Raw genomic sequence first — 24695 nt, forward strand, 5'->3', positions numbered from 1 at the left:
AGTGCAGAGTGCATCACGACGATTTTTACAAGAGTTACGACGAGTCTCTCTGTATGTCTGCGCTGTGTGCAGCACGAGGCATGACCCATGGCATGTGTGAAGCACAAAAGATTAGTATAGTATTGAATCGTGTGTGTGTGTGTGCGCGCTCGAGCACACTGACAAGTGTGTGTCGGTGTTGGCGTGCACGACGATAGATAGATAGATATAGGAGAGTGAGGGAAACACCATCGAGTATCAGGCGTCGCGTCAAAACAACGCAGACAGTACATAAACAACAAAAAAATAAAAGAGAGACAGACAGTGAGAGAAGAGGAGCGATTGCGCGAAGATGATTGTACACATATAACCGAGGAGTGCGTCGTTTAGTACGTTATATTATTAGCGAGTAAATAATATTGCAAATTCGCGTGTATCGCGCATTCGCTCGCATGCCGATAACATTAAAGAGAGAGTTACATGGTCTCTCCAGCCGTTGAGGTTCTGCTTTGATATATACAATACAATATCGCAGATGCATACGACAATCGAGAACGCGTGAGTATAATGATATGCATGTTTTTTTATAACCAATCGCAATATATAAGTGGCCTATATTTATATTAGACAATAGCCGCAGGTGCGTCTGTGAGATTTCGTTTTTGATTTTTTCCCCCCTCGTCGATGTATAAAACTTCGAAAGCGTTCGATGCGTGTGTATGTTGTCGTCTTCGACGGCGGTGGTGGTGGTGGTGTCGAGATATCTATAGGTATACCTACAAAGTCTAGTCAGAATCGCGTGTATACAAAGAGCAGCTGTTGTTCCTTAAAAAGGTGAATCGTGCCTCGATACACCAGTTGGCCTTTTAATTTCTCAAAAAAAAAACCTTGGGAGTCTTCTATGATTATCGAAATTTGGGTAAAAACTTTTCCACAAATTCTTAGATCTGTATTCGAGGACGAGAAAATTTTTCTTGTAAAGAGTAGTATATAATAGCGTCGACATCAGCTGTTCGCAGTAGCAGCAGCAGCAGTCATATAGCAACGCGCAGAAATGTATACAAAAACATTGTCGAGCGTAAAAGGGTTCGTCAGCTCGACTGCACAGCTCTCGGCTCTTTGAACGCAATAAAATACAGCACGCGCGCTGACATCTCTTTCTCTCCCTCGCCTATATGCATATATCGGATCGTGTAAATGGACGTGTTACATGTACTAAATAGGAGTCCGAGACTTTGTTTCAGAGAGAAAGAGAGTATATAAACTGTGTCTGCTCCGAATTCGAAAGAAAATTTTACTCGATAAAAAAAGGATAATCCGAACGTAAACAAAAATGTAAATGAAATAAAAATAAATGAACGACTCGGCGATGACGCACCGCTCGAGTTACGTTAATTATTAACGCGATAAATAGTTAGTGTGCGCGCGTGAATATTATATTCGGCTCGACTCAAGGGATTGATTCGTTCGGTTGATGTAACAACGAAACGAGCTAAATTTTGTACTTTAATGCCGCCGCCGTCGCCGCCGTCGTCGCGAAAGGTAAGTGATCGTGACGATGGTTCATAAATTTTGCGAGCTGCAAATATATAATAACAAGTAGCGTACAGGTATATATGTGTCGGAGCGCGATCTTTCTCTCTACAATTTGTATACTACTATCGCGCAAGTGTACAATATTATATATACATATAGGCATCAGCTGCAGCACGCGTCGAGCGAGTGTATACTTCTTTGTTTAGAAAGCGCGAGTGCGTGCTTGTATACACTCACACGTACTTGCACACCCATGTGAGCATGATATATACACATGCACACACACTTGCACTCGTAAATATACCACGTTAATTTTCCTGGTTTCGCTATACTATAGGCGCTTTAATAAGAAAATACAAGACGAGTGAGAGTGTGTGTGTATGTGTGTCGTTGTTGTTCGTGTGCAAGTGTATTACGCTCTCCGAATAATACGATGTTTCAATATAGTGGTGCGGTAGTGGTCGTGTTTATGGGGGAGCCACGCTCGAGACTCACACTTAGCAATCCCGAGGCTCGTGTATGTACGTGTGTGTATGTGTGATATTATTATTTTGTGCTCGAAAAAAAAAGAGATCAGCTCGTCGACCCACGCACAGACACACGCACACAAACATACGTTCGGGTTTAAGAGAGAGAAATATGTTTCTCTATCTTTCTCTTACCCGTTACATCGCATGTATATAGATCGCCATATACGCAGCACACATACACACACGTGTAATAATACAACTATATGGGAAGCACACGCGAGCATGGCTCCTCTCGGTTAAAAATTAGTGCGTAGTAGTTTGTAGTCGTTTCGTCAGCCTAAACCTCCGCATCATCGTATAGGTTTTCGTGGGTTTCAATCTTGTTACGATCTCGAAGTTCTGCACATGTCCTATCGCTTCCAGTGCACACATTCAGTTTTGAAAAATTACGTATTAAAGAGATCTCAGTGTTTATTGATAACTCATTCAAAGGTATTTAATCGATCGCTCATTTTTTTGTTTTTTTTTTTTTTTTAATTTAAAGTCCAATTTCAAGTACTGAATAGTTGCTGCTGCTGTTGCTGCTGCTTCTTGACTCCGATTTCATTTGCTTCGAAATTTTACTTATCGCTTGTAATAAACGGACATGCAAAATGTAATTTTTGTCGATTTCTATGGTCTGCTGTTGTTGTTTCCCCGGTTTCCATACATTCTTATACGGTCCGCTGTAAAATGTTTCAGGCAAAAAAACATGACGCAAAAACTCTCCGTGTTAAATTATATCCGACTTCGATCCGCGTATCGAACGTTGTGCTACATCTACATATATTCAAACAAAAGCCTCAAAATACTTGATATATTGTACGAAATTTATCGAGAGACGAGACTATGCTGCCTGTATAGCGTTGCAGACACGCTGATCGACTGCACACGTCGCGGCGCGCACATAAAGGCAGCAGCAGCAGTAGAGAAACTGCACGGGCAGGCGCAGCAGCACCAGCAGCAGCACCACTACTACTCCTCTCGACTTTGTGTTAATATAGTCTATGCAGCAGGAGCGGAAAATATTGCACATGCACATGGATGCATACATACAAATATATGTATATAATGACAGTCGCGCGACCGAATCAAAACGCGAGGGACAAAGTTCCGCGTTACGTATTGTAGCACGCGATCTCCCACACATACATGTACGCATCCATCTGTGCATGTATGTGTATCGCGTTGCAGACGATATTCTCAGCCGCGCGCTACGTCGATGACAAAATAATATCTGACGTCTATTCGAGAGAGCAAAAACACGCGCGCGCGCTCGACTTCATTAACATCGCGTGTATATAGTAGAGGTGCAGCAGTGGAGCTAGCTCCGCTTTAACGTAGACTTATAATAGGTAAATTTATTATTACGTATATGCGTGCGCATTACAAGCGGAGCTGCTCGAAACTGCTACTGCATGCGCGAGAAGGACAAAGAACGCTAAAATCACAGCATATATAGTAGGCAGGGCTCTCTCGGAGGCGCCCGCGCGCGTGCGAGTGCGAGCGAGACGGGCTTATATCTATCTACTCTACTCTACTGCTGGTGCAGTGTAGAGCTGTTGGCAAAGCTTCGCGAAAGATTAGAGAGGGCAGGCGAGCGAGCACACTGACAGCAGCAGCACAGTCTCTGCTGCTGCTGCTGTATGTATGTATGTCTGTCTCTGTGTGTTTACATGTATAGCAATGGCAGCAGCGCAGCAGTGCCCATTTGCCATCCATTCACGGACACGAGAGTCAGGGAGTCCCTCTAGCTAGCATATAGGCTGCCTCGCGCACCGTGCGAGGCACAAATGCAAAACATATATATAGACAGCAGCAGTGCGCGCTGCTTTTGCGCGATTCTCGCGTGTACACACACACACATAGACAAATGTCGGAGCAGCAGCAGCGCAGCAGGCAGCTACTAGCTCGCGCGACGCGCCAGTGTTGATCGAGCCTCCGTCGCGCGCGCACATTATTATTATATACATATATAGCGGAGCAGCACCACACATTCTGCACTTTTGTTGTTGCCATATATGTATACATACACGCGCAGAGAGAGAGACACACTCACACGCATACCTTTGATGGATACTGTTACCACAGTGCTGTGCAGTTGTAGCAGCAGCAGTAGGTTTCGCGCTGCTGTATAGGTACAAACACACACACACACACGATCGCGTGTTCGAAGTAGTGCGAGAGAGCCTGTATACATGTCGTTACATTCGATAATATACACGAGTAGTCCACTAGCGAGCGTCGTTGTAAAAAAAGCGTTGCAGCACGACTACTACTGCGGGTGTGGATAATATGTGCTGCTGCACGCCAGTCGACGATCGCCAGCATCATCTCCTCCTCGTAGACGACACCAGTTCGACTCTTTGTCATTATCGTTACGATAGTTGTGCTGCCGCTGCTGTTGCTCCTGCTGCTGTAGTATCTGTTGTTACGAGCCAATTTAATAGCTGACGGCGGTTATTAATACATAAAAACCTAACAACCGAATATTTATTCCCCGTTGATTGTATATGGTAGTCGTCGTCGTCGTCGAAGGCTCTTCTTTCTTGTGCGTGTGCTGCTAGCTGCTGACTGCTGCTGCTCCGTGTGAGTGTATGTTTGTGTGTGTGTGTGAATTACACATGTGTTGTATTTGTGCGCGAGAGCTCCGACGAGCTGACGAGTAATTGATATATATATATAGTGCTGCTGTTGATATATATACATATATAGCGCGCACGCATTAACCACAGTAACAAGCGGTCGTGATGATAATAAATATTGTTGTTTCTGTGTGATTTTCAAAGAAGCAGGAAGTCCAGCCGCAGCTGTTGCGACGGGGAGATTTCGTGACAGTTACCATAGTGAAGTCGAGCTAAGGGTCTATATATCTGCTGCTGCTGGTGTGATCGTTACTGCAGTCTCTCTACTGTGTGTGCGAACAATAAAAGCACCACGAGACCTGCAGCAACCCCGGAAGCTGAGAGCTGTGAACGCCGAGGCCGAGGTTGTGCTGCTGCTGCTGCTGTTGTGCCAAGGTGAACCAAGAGCACGCTTGGCCACGACGTAGCCCCCCAAGAGGCGGTTTCGACGAGGAACCCGCTGCTGGTGTCTTGGTCTCCTGCAAGGACTGTTCTTCGCTGGAGATATAAGACTGCAGCGGTTTCCCCTCATCATCAAGACAACATCAACACTGTTGTAGCAGATTGATTAGTGTGGTGAATTGTTGTTGTGAGAGTAGTTTACTGTGTTACAAGAGAGAGGTTACTACAACCTCCTATCGTTTAAAGAACAGTCAAGACAAGAACTGCAAGCACCATGTCTTCGCCAAGTGCAGGAAAGCGACGAATGGACACTGATGTCATAAAACTGTATCCTTTTTCAATACATCATTATATCATACAATTATCATTCAATATTATTACATTGAGTATGCTTAAGGTAGGGCAGTCTGAAACAAACTTTGTTAATTCGCAAAGCTATACGTACATTGCTTATTTGAAAGAACAACCTTGTTTACCAGCACTCGAAACATGATACCAACAGTTGAATACGAGTATTCACCTGATATAAACTCAATTTGTTGCTGTACAGACATTGCATTAATAATTTTCCATTTCTAGCTTGTTTAATTTTACTTTATTACTCATATGCCATATCTCTATGTGGTGCTTTCAACAAGCTTTATCGCATGAGCATTTGAAACTTCAAAATTCCCATAAGTGGTCAAAACTTGGTAGATATGAATATTCAAGTCAGATTCGAATTGAGCTGTGGTCATACGTGTACATGTCATGCATTGCAGATGCATATATAACTTCAAATGTCTGACAGTTGCCTCAAAAACCAGCTGATCTCTCCTAACCATTTTACTCTTTGCTGTGGCTTTAAAAAGAGCATAGTGCACCACTGGGACACCAGTGGGAGAGGGAAGCATTTGAATTAACTTGTATAAAGGAACATGTAGGTAGGTGGGTAGTTACAGATACTAGTTCAGAGCCACGAAACATCTCTCTAACCAAAACTAATGTAGACTTCTGGAAAGTTTTTAGCATACGCTTAATGGAAATACAAAATCAAGGAAAACGCATAATCGAGTCGAATTAGCCGCGTGATTTGGTCTTGCGCATTAATTACTCTGTACTACGCAGCGAATAATTTCGAATTCCGTCTTTGAGAATTTTTTACTTTTCGTCACTCTCGTTTCCTCCTCATCCGCAGCCGCAAAAGTAATGATCTTGTTTCTCTGCCAAATAAGAGCGTCAATGCGCTTACAACGTCACACACACAGACACACAGACACTCGTTTATCTCGGGCACATCAGAGAGCGAGAGAGATATAATTCTACACTTGCTGTGTGCACCAGCGACGAGATATAACGCGCGATTTCCGATAAAAATAATCACCACCTCTAGATATTTCTCTCTCTCTCTCTCTAAATATTCGCCGTGAAAATTCGACCTCGTCGCTGGCTATTGCCTAGGAAAAACTCGCGTTTCATAACTATATGATACACCGACGCGTGCAGCAGCAGCCACACATATACATACTAACGCACACGCTCGAGTGAAACGATATAATTTATCAAATCACTGCGTGTATAGCGAGGCAATAACTTTTACGCGAGCATGAGAGAGAGAGGACTAGTTTTACATCTGCGAAACTTTCCACTTGCATCTTTGGTTTCGCTCTTTTAATCGGAAGCTTTATTGAGAGAGTCTTGGGGCATCGTCAGCAGCAGCAGCACGCATGGTGTACGTATATATATATACAGTACGTCGCGGCGGTGCGGGGCTATTATTGATCGTCCGCATCGATAGCAACGGGTTGTAATCATTGTTGACGCCGAGCAGAGAGAGAGAAGAGAATAATAGGCAAGTCTCGGAGAGAGAAATAAAGAATGGAGCGCGGATTGGATTTTTGTTTTGTTTTGATTTTTTTTTCCTTTGCACCCGAATGAATTCATTAGAGGCCCTTTTTTTGTAAACGCAGCAGCAGCAGCTCGCTTTGTTCCGAGATTTCGCGAAAAAACTAAAAATAATCGGCTTTTTCTATTTAAAGATTTTGCACGCCAAGCATTATGAAGAGATTCGACAAAGTTCACTCTCTTTCTCTCTCTCCTTACGCCTATATATTTCTTTCTCGGCATACGTAATGAGCTTCTGATTCCGCTATCGGAATTCTATGAGCGAAACGATATAAAATTTCATAGAAGCCTGACTAAAGTTTGATAAAAAGGGCAAACGCCGAGGAATATACTTATATATCATTGTTTCTTTGAACAAAATTTGACTCACGGGCGTTTATTCTTTCGCTATCTGTATCAATTCAGTTTTTGGTTGCATACGTTTCCGTTTCTTTTTTGCCTCGCGAAGGTTCATTTGTCGATGAATGAAATATTCATAGGTACGAGCTTTACTTGAGAAAAAATAAAATAAAGCGAGAAAGAAAGCAAGCTCGAGTCAACGTTCGAGTAATTTCTTTCTAATTTATTCTTGCCTTTTTGTAATCTTCGCTGCGCAGAGCGGTCTCGTGTCGATGTGATCTTTCCAGAATAAAAAACAAAAACGAGTTTTAAAGCTCGCTCGTGATTCTTCTTCCGAATGGACAGAAACTCGAAGGTCGATGATATTCTTCTCGTCTCGTGATTATTTTTGAAAAAATACGCATAGAGCCCAACCATCACGAATATATTTTTTACTGTTGCAACCTTATTTACTTTCGACTCAAGCTCAGGTGTTTTTTCATGTATATAATTCAAAAAGAGTTGCTGCTGCTGCCCGAGGAGGAGGTCTGCGCTGCTGCTACTGCTCACGCGCTCGTTGAAAGTTTAAAAAGGCAAATGGAAAATTTGTCCGTCTAACTTTGCTGCTGCTCGCGCGCGCGCGCATACGTATACACGCGAGCTCGCTCATTACAAGTTAATGCTGCAAAAATAACAGGCCAGAATCTACCCGTATACTACCAGTATTACAGTAGGTAGATAGTACTCGTTGGAGCTGGCTCGTGCGCTTGCGGCTACGCACATCATGGAAATCGAAAATTCAATTGAACTCCGCGGGGTGGTGGTGGTGGTGAGCGCGCGCGCGAGTAAGCGAACCTCTCGCCGACGCTATATAATATATAATAATCGTAAGAACCGCATCAATCTTGAAATATTTAACGCTTTTATCGCGGGCAGAAAATTTTATTTCATTTTTTTTTTTTTTTTTGTATCCATTCGTATATTTCTATCTGCATCTCTGTTTCTCCTTCGCGCACGTAATTTCGCGCGCGAAGCGCGCAAGTACACGCGAATAAATTACGTGTCTGAATTCGGTGCGTACTTATAAACACGCACACACACACACACACATACATACAACGTTAAAAACGTGCGGTATCGTAATCAACGCGGAATGAATTTTATTTCAATTCAGCGTCGAGTACAGAGCAAGAGCGAGATGTTTACAAAACTGCGGCGTACATATTCGTGGGTGTGCGTGTGTTTTTTTTTTTATATACACATAGAGAAGCTGCGCGCGATATATTCAGTTTCTCTTAATTAAAGTTTCTCTTAAAAAAGAGCCGTATAAATATTAGCTAATCTCAGGTTTCGCGCGCGCGCCCGTGAGTTTTCGCGAGTTTTCGCTCTCGCTGTGGCGCTTGCGTTTTATTACAAACGTGAAATTCACTAGCTCCTAAATTACACGCCTGCGAACGCATCGTTTTGCTCTGCGCTATAGCTCGCTCGAAGCATCGTCATTATTACATTTTAATATAAACGCGCACGCACTGTACCGACGGTATATTTCGCGCGCGCGCGAAAATGGAGCAATGCTTTTGATGCCTCGCTCTCTGGCGAAGCTTTTGGTCTCTCGTTATATATATATATTATACGCTAGCTGTTGCTGCTGCTGCTGCTGCCGCTGTGTTTACGTATCGACGCACACACACACACCACGCACGAGTTAAAGTTTGCGACGCTTGCCTCGTCTATGCTATAGCTTGCTGCTGCACGCGCGTAACACGCGTAACGCAGCCCACGAAGCGAAGGCTAAGAATATTTATTTCATTACGCGTATGAATATTCAAAGTTAAAGTCGCGCCGCTGTGTGCCCCGACGCAACGACAGCAAACAATGAAAATGCAATGCGCGCGCGAGTTCATCGCGTTGTTTGGTTCGCCGTCGTCGTCGTCGTCGTCGTCGTCGTCGTCGTCGTCGTCGATGCATGTGCTCAACGGCAGCTCGCGCGTGTGCACGCGTATATATAGGATATATGTATGTATATGCGCGAGCGCGGCCAATCAATTTTCACACTCGATCGACGAATCCAATTTATCATGCGCAGCGCGCGACGTGCAGTGCGTCGAGAGAGTACGTATATATATAGGGACAAAAAGGATATTAAAGCTATGGGAGAGAGAAATAAAAAATAAGCCACGTTATACAGCGAGGAGGAAGAGAGAGGGAACCCTCCCTGGCGTACTGCTACTGCTGCTGCGGGGGAGTTTTCTGCTTTCGCATGTCAATATAAAAAAAAAAAACAGATTTCGTTCGCGTTGGTCTCTCTCTTTCTCGCTTCTTATTTCTTTTTTTGCGTCTTCTTCTTCGGCGCTACTATACTCATCTTTCGCTGGCACATGAGCTCGTTTTTTGTCGGATCGAGAAGCAAATTTATAATCGCTGCTATCAGAGAGCGATACTCGGTGCGGGCTTTAAAAAAGAATCATAATAAATACAAAACAAAAGCTCCCGACTAGCGTAGAGCAGCAGCAGCAGCAGCAATTACGTCCAATCAGGCTGTCACACACTGCCTGGGAGAATCGAGCCCCCCTACTTCGGGATTTGACGTTTGCTATATATGCTATAGCACACGCAGGCGTTCTAAACAAAAAACAGCTGATTACGTGGTATATCGCGCGTGCGGATCCACATCGTCGTCGTCATCATCATCGTATAGGCTTAGAGGCTCGAGGCACACACACACAATCGACGAGCTCGTAAATGCCACACGTGTACTGCAGCAGCAGCAAGCAATAGCTGTCGTACATTAGTACCGCGCTCCGCACTCGGCTTTACGCTTACTTAGCAGCAGCGACAGCAGCAGCTCTGCACCGAGTTCTCTCTTCCTTTGTTCGTTCGACCGATGCATGTGCTGTGCGACGACGAGTGTGCGCTGTATTATGACTATATAGGTACGTGTATCATCACTCTGCGCCACCGCAGAGCGCGGAGGAGCGGAGCAGCGAGCAGAGAGCTCCGTTGCTGCAGCAGAGCACGTTACCTCGCGCGAGCCAGCTGATCGACCTTATGCACAAACACACAGCGTTAAATACTTGTGTACTGTACGTGCACGCGCGCGTGTCTGCCCTCTCTCTCTCTCTCTCTCTCTCTCTATCATCCTTCGCACGTTCGTTTTTTTTCGCTTTTTTTTTTTTATTGTTGCAATCGTCTCCCGCGAGAGACGACCATTTTCTAGCCATCTCTCGACGCTCTCTGCATAGGTGCCCCTCTTTTTTTTTTTTTTTTTTTCATTTTATGTAATACACGTGTGCTCGCGACTACGTACGGCGCATCGCTGTTTCAAAAGAATAGGCGCAGCTATAGAAAGAGAGAGAAAAAAAAACTGCAGCACCGGCAGCAGAGGCAATGGAAGAGAGCTGCCTATACAACATTGCGATACAGTACCGAGTTTGTGTGTGCTGCAATACATAAATTGCATTAGGCGGAAGTTACCGTGCCTTCTTTACTTTTCAAACTCTTTTCCTCTATTTATTTTTCAACAAATGAAAATTGTTGGATGTATAGCGGCAGCTCTCTTCGCTGAAGCATTCGATGCATCCGCGCGATTGTGTGTACGTATGTACGTACTCGTCTATACGCGTGTGCACCCAATGCTGTGCTTTATATATACAGTGTGCAGCTCTTTAATAGCTCCGCTGCTGTAGTTTTGTAACGATATAATAATGTCGAAGATGGTAGTAGTGGTAATAGAAGTACACACTTGCCACATTACACTACTACATACGCTTTAACTTCAACGAAGTGCAATTATACAAAGTCGTGTCGCGCATGTACGTGTGCAAAAAAGTAGGAGGAGGATATAGCCGGGGACGCACCACGACGATGAGACGCAGGAATCTTTTTAATAGGAAAAATAAAAACAGAAGACGAAGAAGAGGAAAAAAAAGACCAAAGCTAGGAAGAAAAAAACGTTAATTCACGAGAGAACGAGCGAGACGGAGAGAGATCTTATCCAGCTTGCGTAAGCGCGATGCAATCCTCATTTTCATAATGCAGCATTAATGTCGCGTGCTGCGCGGAGTAGTGGGATATAAGCTAGAGCAGCCTCTGTAGTAGTAGCCACCTACCTACCTGCGCACTCGCTCGCTCGGACGCATTTAATGCAAAGAAGTCTCTATATTATAATGTAATTGTTTGCACAGCGGCAATTGAGTTTTTTTCCCTCGGCGTTATTTTCTCTTTTTCAATTTTTCGCGGATCTGCGTCGTCTTCTCTCCGTCGTCGTTGTCGTCGTCGTCGTTGCCTCTTTTATATATATAACGCCCTTCATATACGCAGTTTAACACGCGCGTGTATATGGAAACGGCGCAAGGTTTCTCTCGTTCGATTTTATCGCGCCGCGCGCGGCACTACTGTACGTATCTATAAGAACAAATTCTATATCCTCTCTCTCTCTCTCTCACTCGCTCGCTCTATGCGATAGAAAAGAAAGAAAGAGAGTCGCGCGTGCTACTACTGCTACGTATAGAATACTGCGTTGCAGCAGCAGCAGCAGGCACCAAGCCCCCCGAAGGTACTTGAAGCAACGGCGGCCTGTATATAACGGGAAAATCCGAGGACCCGTTTTTCGCTCGATATTTTATTATATATATACATGCACACGCGGGGGCACGCGTATATACGCCGCGCGACTATATGTACTCGAGCACACTCGTGTGTGTATGCGCGCATGGAAAATCGAGAGAGAGACGAGGAAGAGAGATTATATTTATTATGCTCATTTTCGTGACGCGAGTCGATCGATTTCGCTAAATTGATGATCGCGTATACGATGAAAGCTCGCAAGCACACTCGCACGCATCATCGATCTTAATGAGATTTTTTATTCATTATTTAGGTGCAAAGTATATATATATATCGTATAATATATTTTCCTTAACTAGATTATTTTCCTCCGCTCTTGCGTTGTACAGAATAGAGAGCAAGCACGAAGTGACGATACTCGGCGGACTCAACGAGTTCTCGGTCAAGTTCTACGGACCTCGAGGAAGTGAGTATTAAGTTTTTTTTTATACATATTTTTTCATTCGGAACACATCTCTTGTATACTTATAGCAAAAACTAAATCAACTGGATTATTTTAATTCGATCGAAACTTTGAAAAGCTTCGTGTCCTTTAACAAAGATCCACTGCAATGACACGTCGAAATTGGCCTCGCTCCATCATCCCCTTGGCGAAAAAAGCTCGATCGATGATTTTCGCCTTTAAAAAAAGTAGTTTTTTTTTCTCGTGTCTCGCCTATACGTGCCGCTTTAAAGCAGGTGTAAATATGCAATTTACGTACCCAACGAGCCGTATCAGCTGAAAAGAGAGAAAGAGAGAGAGAGAGAGAGAGAAAGAAAGAAGTAGGAAAATTTTACTAGTACACGCACGCACACGAGCTCAAACACTTTATAGTTAATAATAAAATCTAAGCTCAAGGATATTTGACACACTCCCACACGTCGCGCGGCAGAGCAGCAGCAGCAGCAGCAGCGGCAGCTCGTATAATCTTCAATGCCAAGTGATCTCATGGTCATGTGGGGCGGTGACACTCCTAAATGAAAAAGGAAAGAAAAAAACTATAACGACGATAAAAGACGAAAAAAAACCAAAGCTCGAATAATCCGCTCGCATCGACTCGCGCGTGTTTTATAATACACCAGCAATTTTTTTTCTACGCGAAATGATATACCCGGCGGCGCAACGCTAAACACTTTTTCGGCTGATGATTTTCTCATTGTTCTCGTCACGATCGGATCTCTCGGGCGGGCGATCATCCTCCTATATCCGTGCACGGATAGACGTGTACAAAGTACAAACGCGCGTATGTGTATATACACCAGACACACAGCCACACATCTACACACTCATACATCAAAGCAAGAAGGTCGTTGATTCTCGAAAGCTTTGCAGTGTGTGTGCTGTGTGCGCTGCATGGGCGCTTCGACGACGACGACGACGACTATCGTGTCGGTTCGATATTTCTATAGTAACCATTTATTCTATACAGGGTAGAATGGCTTATGGGTAAATAAGGGTTTCCTCGCGCTCGAGCTAGCAGCAGCAGCAGCAGCAGCAGTTCTCACTCCGCATACGCCTTGCGAGAACAACCCAGACACATACGTATATTATACACACTCTTAGCACTATAGGCATATGTATATAATACGAGGCTCACGCGAGGGAGAGAAAAACACGCATCTTAAAGTACATATCGTGTGTAATAATATATTTTCCATCCTAGTCGTGTGTGTGTGTGTGTAATATGCACACGCTACTTGCCGAGAGATCGATTATTATTATGTCGCCTTTTGTTTTCTTCCTGCTTTTGCTGCTGCCCGTTGTTCCTTAATTAGATGAAAACGTAATCGTCGTCGCAGCTCTTTTGAGCGCGCGCGCCTACGTACTTAAAGCTCTTTCTCACTCCGACGAGCTTTATACACGATTCCTCGTGTGCGTTTATAAATGTATTCATCGAGATCGATTTAACTCCTCTATCACGGACGCGCGCGTGTATATGTAACACGCCAATTCGTTCGGTTTAAAAACACACACGCGCGCTTACGCGAGACCGACAGGGCACGCTGACAAGTTTTATACACATTGTGTTGATAAGCGCGTGTAACATACATCTCGAGCTTGCGAGTCGATCGCCTATACGGCTTTGAATAAAAAGGAAAAAAAAGAAGAAATAACTGGCGCAACTATGCTACAATAGCAGGCGCGCGTATTATACGTAGAGAATTTCATTGCCTGGCTTTCTGCACTTGGAAAACGAGACTCGAGGGACAATATTTTTTTCATTTGCCTCGGTGTAATAGTTGTGTGCGTGTGTATGTATTTGTGCGATGGCCTGAAAAGTGCCCCTATGTACACTCGCAATAGAGACGCGCGTAAGGTCAAGTCTATTACGAATCAAGCTCGCAAGCGTATCTGTGTGTGTGTATAAAGTTCTCTCTCGCCCGTGTAAGTAACGCTGCTTCCTAATTAGCGCGTCGTATTATAGTACAATGTACCACTACTGCTGCTGCTGCTGCAGTAAACTCGTCAAACATCTTTTATAATACCGAGATTCTGTTTTCTTCATCTGTGCGCGCGTAGCTGTGCACGCAGAGTCGCGAGAGATACATAATTAGCGCCGCATAGTATTATGATTGTTTTTTGTCGATGCCTATATAGGAGCGGCAAACAAAGCACTCGATACATAATCAACGTCTATGGTAGCCTATATAATACGAGGAAAAGAGGCTCTCGTTATAATTTCTGAAACGAAGTTGCGAGATGTTTTCGAACTAGCCTTCGTTCGAGATCGGAGCGAGAAGAGAAGAGCTCGGCTTAAAAAAAAAAAAAAAATAATAATAGTACTGTTTGGCCGTGATGGGAGAAATTCGAGCTTTTTAGTAGTCGAAACTTCGGGCTCTCTCTCAAGGAAAGAGAGAAATCGTTACTCGAGCTCGCTCGCGAACATTGATGAAAATGAAGCTAAATGATACAAAAAAAAAAGTAAAAAGGAACGAAGTAAAAGAAGTATAAAGTGAAGCTCGTCTCGGGCATGCGCGTCACAGCCGTTGCTGCTGTTTGAAGCCAGGCAAATGCACCAAGAAGGCAGTAACAGCAGCAGCAGCAACGGAGGCTACGACTGCACACGAGACTGCAATGCTCGTCGGCAGCCAAAAGCGGGGGGAAGGGAAGAAGATAGGCAACAGCAGCAAGCAGAGTATCGAGTGTCGTCTTCTTAGAGATGAGCTTGCACAAATTGATGGCGGAAATGCCCTTCATCGCGAGAGAGAGAGAGAGAGAAAGACTTTAGTTCAAGGATATGCGGTGCACAGAGAGATCTTATAATACTCGTGTGCCAATACTCCCGCGTTATGCTCTTTTCCACCGCGTATGAACGGGGGTGGGCGCAATGCACGATATTCGCAAATTGCGTGCGTGCCGCGCACGTGCGGCTGCTGCTAGCTATCATTTTATGCACAGAGATTTTGCCTTTTCAGCCGCGGGCGGCTGGGCTAAACCGCGATTTTTACATCGTAAGGTGACGCGCGTGCGTGCCCCGACTTGGAAAATTATCGTTATCGTTATTATCGTATGCGTTTTAGAATTAAATGCACGTGGACGTCTCTCTCTCTCTCTCTCTCTCTCTCTCAGTCGGTCGTTCGTCAAACGGCCAATCCAATTATCCAATTTACTTGGGCGCTTGCGCGCGCACATGCCACCTGTCCCCGGGCGAACGTGTGCTGCAGCTTTCACCGCGCGCGCCCAGAATTGCAGTGCGGATCTTTTCGTTTCTTTTTTTTTTCCTTTTTCTTCCCCCGTTCGTTCGTTCGTTCGTCGTTGCCCATTTCTCTGCGCCCCCCGAATATAATATATATAAAGAGATCTGCCCGCCTACTCGCCTGCGATAAAGCTCAATCAGTAAATCAGCGATGCTTGAAATAACGCGCGCGCGCGACGAGCGGGGTATATAAAGTGTTAAAAAAGAACAAATTGTTCGCCGCGTCGCTCTTGTTCGTGGGGCACGCGTTTAATTTTCTCTCTGCTTCCTTTTCTTTATTATTCATTCGTTCGCAACCTTTCAATGGATTATTGAAATGAAAAATAATATTTTACTTCTTTTTTGCTACGTTGCTCTCCGCTGCTTTAATCTCTTATCTACCTCTCTTTCTCTCTCGCCTGTTTGCGAGTAATAAAACAGGTGATTATTTAAACTATATATAATGCGATTTTCACTCCAGTTAACGCGGCAGCTTCATTTTTCTCTTTCTTTCTTTATGCTTATGCTCTCTCTACTATCGCTGCTGTTATAGCGCTGTTACTGCTGCGTTAGCAATCGTGAAATTGATATCATTAAGGTCAATTATTTATCCATTCGACTCACTTCGCGCAACGATGTACTTAAAATGCCTCGCGAAGTACGTCTACTTCATGGTTTTCCGTGTATACATTGCTCGTGCCTGCCCGTACAGATAACAACGAAATGTCGTGTCGTCAGGCGATGACGACCGACGACGACGACGATGATCTGTAACCGAATCCCCGGGATTTACTTTTGCTGAAAAAAAGCATATCGATATCGCATTTCGCGCGATTAGTTTTTCTTTTCAACCACCGCCGCACGCGACGATGCCTATTTACGCCTCGAGCAAAGCAGCTCTCGATTCTTGGCCAAAATAAAAAAAGGAAAAAAAAGAAAAAAAAAGAAGAGCGATAATAACAATAAAAGAAAGAGCGAATAAAAAATGAAACATTTTAGCCACGACCTTTGTCGTCGTCGTCGTCGTCGTATTCATCCCCCCGCGGCTGCAGCAGAGCTCTCATAGGCTACTGCTGTGCTACACTGACCCAAACGCTATATACGAGGCGCGCGAGCAACGCGTCGAACGTCCTTGGCCGCGACCTCTCTTACCTCTGCACTGCACTGCACCGCCCGTGCGACGATTCTCCCTCGTCTTCTTTCTTCTTTTTCCCATTTTTTTTTTACCCTCGTGTCGCTTCGGATACTTTTTATTTTCGTATCGGAGCTCACGGAGATTAATTCGATCGTTGCCGATTGGACGATTTTTTTTCTCTTATCCTCTCGTAATTTCGTCGAATTGCGTTTCTCATCTCTAAACCCATGTACATCATCGCTATACGCTATATAGCAGCCCTCTCAGTCGAGGCCAGATATATATTATATACTATATCCATGTGCAGTAGGTATATACATAGGTATATACACGTAGAGCCACAAATTGAGTGAGTGTGTGCGAGTACGTATATATACGTGTGCGCGCACATCTGAGCCAACGCTTGACCTGCTGACCTAGTTCTGGCGGCACTCTCGTGCGCCTGGCTATACCAGGCGCAAAAGCGAGAGAGAGAGAGAGACTATTGCAATGCATATACAGCAGTGTGGTGTGGCGTGGTGTATACGCAAGCTGATGATGGTTCGCCGAGAGATGAGTATCTTCTCTGGTGCCTCGATGCGTGACTTTAATGTGTGTGTGTGTGTGTTACATGTATTTATGGGGCTCTTTCTGGCGTAGCCACGCGCGCTGCAACAAAATTAGATAAGAATTATATTGCCTCGACTGATTTCTTGCTCGAGATGTTACATGGATTTATATATTAGAATTTACCGCCCGCAGCTAGAGAGAGAGAGATGGTTCTATCTCTGTGCTGCAGCAGCAGCAACAGCAGCTCGATTCGATTAACTTTATTTTCCCGATCGAGAGAGAGAGAGAAAGGAAAAAGAAGGAAATTCAAAGGGCTATCTCTCTGTGGAGCTTTTTCGATATACTCTGGTTTTTTTTTACTCATTCCTCGGCTAACGAAACAATTTCCAATCAGTGCTACGCGTGCACTCATAAAGACATTCGCCCGTTCGCTCGTTGTAATTTTCATCGCGCGCGCGTAATAACGAAAAAATTGAATGCGAATATTAAAAAATAAAATTAAAAAAAAAAAAAGGGGGTGATCAAAGATGATGTAGATGAAAAAAAAAGCTCCGTAAACTGAATTATGAAATATTCTTATACACAGGAGTTCGAGGCGGCAGCGGGGTTCTCTCTCACTGAGTTATGAGGCTCGTTGTAACACACACACATGAAACGAGGAAAAAAAGGGTGGTGGTGGTGGTGGTGCACAGGCAGGCAGGAGTTTGTTATACGCGCGCGACAAAGATATTTCAGCTCCGCGCGCGCACACATACGGTTTTATGTATTATATGCAGAAAGAGCCGCGCCGCGCCGCGCGATAAAAGCTTGGGAAAATTCATGCTCCGCGCGCTTTATATATATCGCGCCGAGGCACGGGTCGCGAGTCGAGCTTATTATTGTTCTCTCCGCTGGCTGTATACGGCCTCACTCCGAGAGTATTACGGGGGAAGCGAGAGGAAAAAGGCACATATATACGAGAGTTGACCTAAAAATTGTTATAGTGTCTGTTATACGAGTCGAGAGACGACGGAATACGTCTCGCTCGCGATGTGTGTTTCGAAATTGACTTGATTTTGTGTATACTACATATTATTCGGTCCCTATAGCATACTGCACTGCACACCGTACGCGAAGAGCAGCTGAGCCTCTCGTGCATCATCGTGGCTGCTGAGTTGCAACAGCAGCAGCAGCAACAGCGGTGAAAACGGAGGCGGCGGCGGCGGTGGTGGTATAGCGTCGAAATGATTTATTTATAATTTTTGACACACGCTCTCTCTTTCGCGGCCCCGCACAATTTCCAACAGGCATCAATTAACGTATGATATACACTGTCGAAGTCTGGCTTCGCGCGCTATACATTTTCAGCGATAATTGCAGATATCGAATTGAGCGCGTGTCGTCGAGACGTTGTGTGTTGTATCGCGAATCGATACCGAATACCAGGGTACAGTGCGCGTCGAATAATTTTAATATAATAATAATATCTCGTAAATACGTCCACGCGCGCGCGCGCGATGTCTCGAGGCGAAGAAAAACATCTTCGTCGCGGAAGATTGCAAAACTACTTATAACTACATAGCAACGGTTGATTTTTTTCCCGTTTAACCCCGCGTCGTCGCGTAGTTTATCGCCTCGTTTCGTTTTTTTTTCTTCGACATTTTGCTTCCTCGCGTTTCAAAAACAAAACTACGTAAGTACGACGAATACGACGTAGATCTCGAAGGCAGTATATTCCAGAAATCTTGAGAAGAGAATAAAATAAAAAATGCGCATAGAGAGGGCTGAACTTGATGTAGATAGATTTATTATGAGGCTAAAGACTTAATCGTCCTGTATAGCCTTACAGAAAACATCCATAAAGATTCAAACATTTTAAAACATTATATGAAAACATTATAAATACATTAGAAGAAGCAGAAAAACGAAAAAGATAAACACGATCACAAAGGTGCACGTAGAATCAACCAAGTACATAGTCATCGAGAGACACGTCTGGAAGCTGCGACGACGATGGTACTTCGAGCTTGCAAGCTCTTGGGCAAATACCGGGGTGCGCTGATCCAGGGGCGTCGCGACGTCTCCTCCTGTTCGTATACTCGACCTGCATGCGTCATAAGACGGCGAAAATGTGGTCGAACTCTCTCTAGCTTGAAAAAAAAAGGAAAAAGAAATGATGAAACAGCTACTAAAAGACACGATCGAGGAAGAACTGAACTTGATAGATCGAGATTGAGATCGAGAGAGAGAGAAAGAAAACGATAAAGTGTGCAAATTACGCGGTAGAATGAAGAAAAAGCTAAAGCATACGATACTTCACGCTCTTATATAGAGCAAACGTAGCGCTCGCACCGACACATTTACAACAGCGCACACACACATGTGATATCGGCCGCCGCGTCGCAAGAGAGACAGAGAGAGCTTTTATACACACACACGAGTTGGCAGAAGGCAAGCTCAATGGCCTTTGTCGGACTGCCAGACTGCTGCTGCTCCTCCTCGCCTTCTTCAACTTCTTCTTCCACTCCGAGCTCTGTGTTGCCGAAAAACGTTATAATATATCGACACGAAGCGTACGTATAATACGCTGAAAAGTTTCCGAATCGATGTTTCATTCTCTCCTCGCTCGCTCGGCCGTACATACGTTGTAAAGCTAGCCTCCTCTCTTCCGCGTTTGTTTTTCTATAATTCGCCGCCGCCGTCTCTATCGCTTCTTGGATCTATCTCTCTTTGCTGCGAATTGAGAACCTTGATGCAGAAAAATCGGCGTCTCGCGTTTATAAATGCGTCATCGCGATCACTGCGCGAGACTTTCCTTCATAATCATTTCATCGCGATGACGTACTGTATAATCGACGATTGATTATATATGTATCGGTTAACGAAACTATATAAAATATATATAACGTATTATTAACGCAGCGCGGCAATACCGCAGCAGTGGCAGATTTTAATCGTATAGACGTTATAATTCCATTTATAATCGCGATTTATAAGCTCAATAAATGTCGCATCGAAATTATATTTCAAATATTAATATTATATGTGTGTATAAATCTTACGCACGCGATACTGACTTTTTCTCGTGGACATGGCGACGTACGGAGGGAACTAATAAACTAAATTATCAACTATCGCGAATGCCGATCGATGATCGGTGTGTGTGTGTGCGTGACAGAGAGAGAGGACGAAAAACTTTCATCTGCAGCAGGCCAGTGCCGCGCGCCGCACTTTTCCTCGAGAGACTCATTTGTTTCTCAAGCCGAGTGTGTATCTATCTATCCACTATTGTTTACATTGTTATTTCTGACGTGACGCGCGCAGCAGCAGCATACTTTCTCCATACTTATATTCTCCCCCACGTTTCATTGATTTGACGTTATATAGCTGTGCAGGTTGCACGCGTGCAGCAGCAGCGTATGTAAGGTATAAATATTTTCTTTCTTTCTAAAAAAATGTAAATAAGGAAAGAAACCACCTCTCGTTAACGACCGCGTCCGAGGCCCGAAAATAATCCTGCGTGTATGCGCTTCGGCGCGCGGTGAAACGTCGAATACAAACCTTACGTATACGTACGATACGAAGTTCAAGGATTTGCATTAAAAATTGAGCGCGTAGCCCGCTTAGCTCTGCCGCACGTGTCTCTCTCTCTCTCTCGCTGCTGCTGCTGGTGATGCGCGCGGCGACGGTCGTATAAGATGTATTATAGGTCGCAAGGTTGCTGCTGCTGCTGCCGATGCTTCCTTCCAGCACTGCACGTGTGCAGTAGTAGTATTTTCCTTTGGTTTATGTATACAAGGTAAATGCAATCGTTGGCAGGTACATACGAAATAGTCGTCGTCGCTTTTTGCGCACGAAATCGGATCGAATAAGGGAATCGAAGAACAATAATGAATCTCGATGTCTCTTTGGCATCGATATACAGTAATAACGCAAACATCCTAATTACAATAAATAACGTGGATATATAGGTGCGCTATACGGCAATTTTTCAGCCGCAGCAGCAGCAGATACTCGAATTCGCGAACGTCTTTATAGACAGGCACGCGCAACGAATGATCGCTCGCTCCACTCGTACCTACACTCGGCGGCGAACGGCGGCATCGAGGTCATTCTCGCTTTGTTTAATGCACACACAACATCATATATATACATATATCGTATATCTACTTACGAGAGCCGCGGAGCTAGTACACGCTGCACGCAGGTAGAATAGATATAAGACGCGGACGCGCGCGGCGAAAATGAGAGGCTGTGTGGCGCACAGGCTTAGCTAGCTATATAGGCTCTAACACACGCGCGCGCGCGCGCGCATAATGGGCATATTATATGCGCCTCTAGGATACGATATGTACTACTACTATATGTGTGCTGCAGCAGCAACAACAACAACAACAGCAGCAGCGACGGGGACGGCGACGTCGGAGTAGAGCTCGTGGACTTATAAGAGACGTGCGCGCATGCAATATTACGGGTACAAACTTCTGTATATGAATATATATAAGGCATGCTGCACACATGCTGCTGCTGCTGCACCATGAGAGATATGTGTTTGTGTGTGAGAGGCAACATTAGAAAGTAACGGGGCGAGCCTCTCTCTCATTCTGTATAAGAGTTGCTTAAAAAAAAATCATAGGATGCAGCCTCGCGAGTCTCTCTCTCTCTTATAAAGCCCCAGCGCGTTTGGCTGGTATTATAGTATATATGCTGTTTATAATGCACTTCTACTCGCGCGCGCGGCTTCGTTTCATTCTCCCATTGCTGCTGCTGCTCCCTGCGCGCTGCTCCTGCCTCTGCGCTATGCGAATTTTCCGAGAGAGATACTCGTATCTATTCTTCTGCGACGTATATAGGGTGAGGGTATATACGCAGATATATATATCCGTTACGACGTTCAATTTCGCCTATTTTTCTTTTTCGCCTCCATCGCGTATGCGTCGTGACGCACGGTATATAGTGCGAGAGACAGCTAGAGAGAGAGAAAAAGGAAAAAATTGCGCTTCGGTGTAATATGTAACGCGCGAGATGCGCGCGAAGCGTATGCATTGATTTTTATATATATGTATTTGTTCCATTCTATTCTACTTCTGCGAGCGAAGAGAACAAATGAAAAAACGTGTATGAGAAGCTCTGTTATATTCGCACGTCCTTGATGAATATATTAAAATAAATTGGCCGCGTTGACAAGTTTATACACACTCGCACACACATTACGTATAAACGTTATATTGATGACAAATACATTAAAGACCACTATTTTGCCTCGTACGTAACGACGTAATAATAACGACTAACGTCTTTTTCATTTGCTTTTTTTTTCTCGCAGCGCCTTACGAGGGTGGCATCTGGAAGGTGCGCGTCCATCTGCCCGAGCACTATCCGTTCAAATCGCCGTCGATCGGCTTCATGAACAAGGTCTACCATCCGAACATCGACGAGGTCTCGGGCACCGTGTGCCTCGACGTCATCAATCAGGCTTGGACGGCCTTGTACGGTAAGCTCTTCGATGTATTTTTTTTTTTTTTTGTTTTTTACCATACCGCGATCGCGCCTGTAATAATCAACCTGCCTCGAGACGAAAAAATAGCGAGAGGAGAGAGAAAAAAAGTCGTTTTACGACGAGATCTCGGGTCGTCATCGGTGATAGCGCGCTTATAACATTATTTATTTTGAAATTCGCACACTTACACACGATCGGCCGAGTGGCAGAAGTATAAGAGGTGATTCACCTCTGCTGCTACTGTTGCTGTCGTCGTCGTCGTCGATTGCGCGAGTCGCGATGTGAGACAATGCCGATATCGGCACTTTATTTATTTTTTATTTCTACGCGCGTGCATAAATATAGCCTCTCGCGCGATAAATATATACGGAAACCGCGCATCCTAATGCCGTTCGTATACACGATGAATAAAGAATTTATTCATTTTCTTATTTTTTCGTTTCTTTTTTTGTTTCCACAGATCTGTCGAATATCTTCGAGTCTTTCCTTCCTCAACTGTTAACATATCCAAATCCCATCGACCCGTTGAATGGCGACGCAGCTGCGATGTATCTTCACAAACCAGAGGAATATAAGAAAAAAGTTGCGGGTAAGATGGAGTATATATAGAAAGGGAACAACAATTTTCGACACACACATACACAACATACACAATATACATATAATACGATTGATAATGTATGCGTGCCGTACAGATTAACCGATTTAACGAGCGTATCCGCGGCGCGGCGGCCGTGTGTATAAAGGTAGTAGTAATACTTGCACGGCATTGTTCGTGCACAGATAATTCTCCAAATTGAGCAATGGCATACTACGGCACGAGCGAGCGCATGACTTATTTCTTTTTTTTTTTTTTTTTTTTTTTTTGTTCTTTTCCTTTAACTTCTCTGTTTCAACAAAAATATTGCTCATCGATGAGCACAGAGCTTAACGCGTATACTATGCATACACACACAGACATAACGGTTGGTTTATGTATGAAAAATTACCTCGCCACACGACTTGCAATGCAGTATGTATGCGAAAACAATTACGACTGTGTTTATCGCCTTTTGTGTGCCACGCGCGCGCGACAAGTAGCGAACTTTTCCACGCTTTTATCGGTCCATTAAAAAAAAAAGAAAAAAAAACGAAACGAAACACACAAAAAACATTACTCGCGAGACTCCTGAAATATCTCTCTGTACACGTAATTCATTTTGTTATTTTGCTTTGTTTCTCTCCTGCCCGACAACCATCCACAGATTACGTGAGGAAATACGCGACGGAGGAGGCGCTGCGGGACCAGGAGAACGGCGCCACGGGCAACGGCATGTCGTCGGACAGCGAGTCCTCGATGAGCGACTTCAGCGAGGACGAGGCCCAGGACATGGAATTGTAACCAAATGGCAGTGGCGGCCAAGCGCAACGCTCCTCGATTGCTGCTACTCCGAAACCGACGCGCAACGGACGATTGCACTACTCGACCACTCGACAGCCGTAGAATAGAAGAAATACAACGAGAACAACGACGAATCTCTCTCTCTCTCTCTCGTGAATGCGCATGTGTGTGACAATGACGAGCTTTATAAATCTCAATTTTGTAAGAAAAAAAAGTAATGGGAAACAACGGCAACGTGACAAAAAATATCAACGCTGGATAATGAGAACGAGATGACGTATTTATAAGCGAAGCCAAGTAACCAACCGATCTGAGAAAATGAAAAATAACAATATATTATACGTCTTTCGCGGATGAAGAGATAACGTCAATAGCGTTAGAAACTATACCTGTACAGCTAGTTTAAACGTCAGGCTCAAAGAAAGAGAGAGAGAGAGACATGGCTGAGTGAGAAATAACGGGTTACAACGTGTTATAGAGAGCGTGGTTTTGACATAAATCATGGAAAACTAAAGCCTCGCGCGGCCCAACACAGTCCTTGGTGAAACTGCTGCTCTGTGGTGAATCCCTCCTCCCCCCCCCCCCCCCCCCCCCCCCCCCCCCCCNCCCCCCCCTCC

General features: G+C 44.5%; 1 protein-coding gene and 1 long non-coding RNA gene across 5 annotated transcripts; one reads left to right on the plus strand and one right to left on the minus strand.

The window, feature by feature from the left end:
- The first annotated feature begins 106 nt into the window (after nucleotides 1–106).
- On the plus strand, nucleotides 107–24669 carry LOC106656265 (ubiquitin-conjugating enzyme E2 H). 4 transcript variants are annotated; one of them, XM_014377126.2, is made up of 6 exons: nucleotides 107–537; nucleotides 4814–5377; nucleotides 12208–12284; nucleotides 22524–22691; nucleotides 23158–23286; nucleotides 23942–24669. In XM_014377126.2, the coding sequence occupies exons 2-6, from the start codon at nucleotides 5325–5327 to the stop codon at nucleotides 24076–24078; spliced, it is 564 nt and encodes a 187-aa protein (XP_014232612.1). In that variant the 5' UTR covers nucleotides 107–537; nucleotides 4814–5324; the 3' UTR covers nucleotides 24079–24669. The 4 variants fall into 4 exon arrangements, with proteins under 4 accessions (XP_014232612.1, XP_014232621.1, XP_014232603.1 ...); XM_014377135.2 differs by lacking the exon at nucleotides 107–537 and adding an exon at nucleotides 2126–2477; XM_014377117.2 differs by lacking the exon at nucleotides 107–537 and adding an exon at nucleotides 3964–4613.
- On the minus strand, nucleotides 18975–20842 carry LOC106656284. Its single transcript, XR_001339480.2, has 2 exons — nucleotides 19416–20842; nucleotides 18975–19343 (listed from the first exon to the last, which is right to left on the minus strand). It is a non-coding gene; the product is annotated as an uncharacterized LOC106656284 (long non-coding RNA).
- Nucleotides 24670–24695: the final 26 nt, after the last annotated feature.

This window comes from Trichogramma pretiosum, unplaced genomic scaffold, assembly GCF_000599845.2.
Source record: "Trichogramma pretiosum strain Unisexual culture from Peru unplaced genomic scaffold, Tpre_2.0 scaffold1, whole genome shotgun sequence".
Taxonomy (NCBI): Eukaryota; Metazoa; Arthropoda; class Insecta; order Hymenoptera; family Trichogrammatidae; genus Trichogramma; species Trichogramma pretiosum.

Excerpts from the sequence above, each read along its gene's own strand:
- LOC106656265 (XM_014377126.2), top strand. The coding sequence starts at position 5,325 with ATGTCTTCGCCAAGTGCAGGAAAGCGACGAATGGACACTGATGTCATA. Across the intron at positions 5,378-12,207 it reads GACACTGATGTCATAAAACT|AATAGAGAGCAAGCACGAAG; the intron begins GTATCCTTTTTC and ends TGCGTTGTACAG. Across the intron at positions 22,692-23,157 it reads GGCTTGGACGGCCTTGTACG|ATCTGTCGAATATCTTCGAG; the intron begins GTAAGCTCTTCG and ends TTGTTTCCACAG.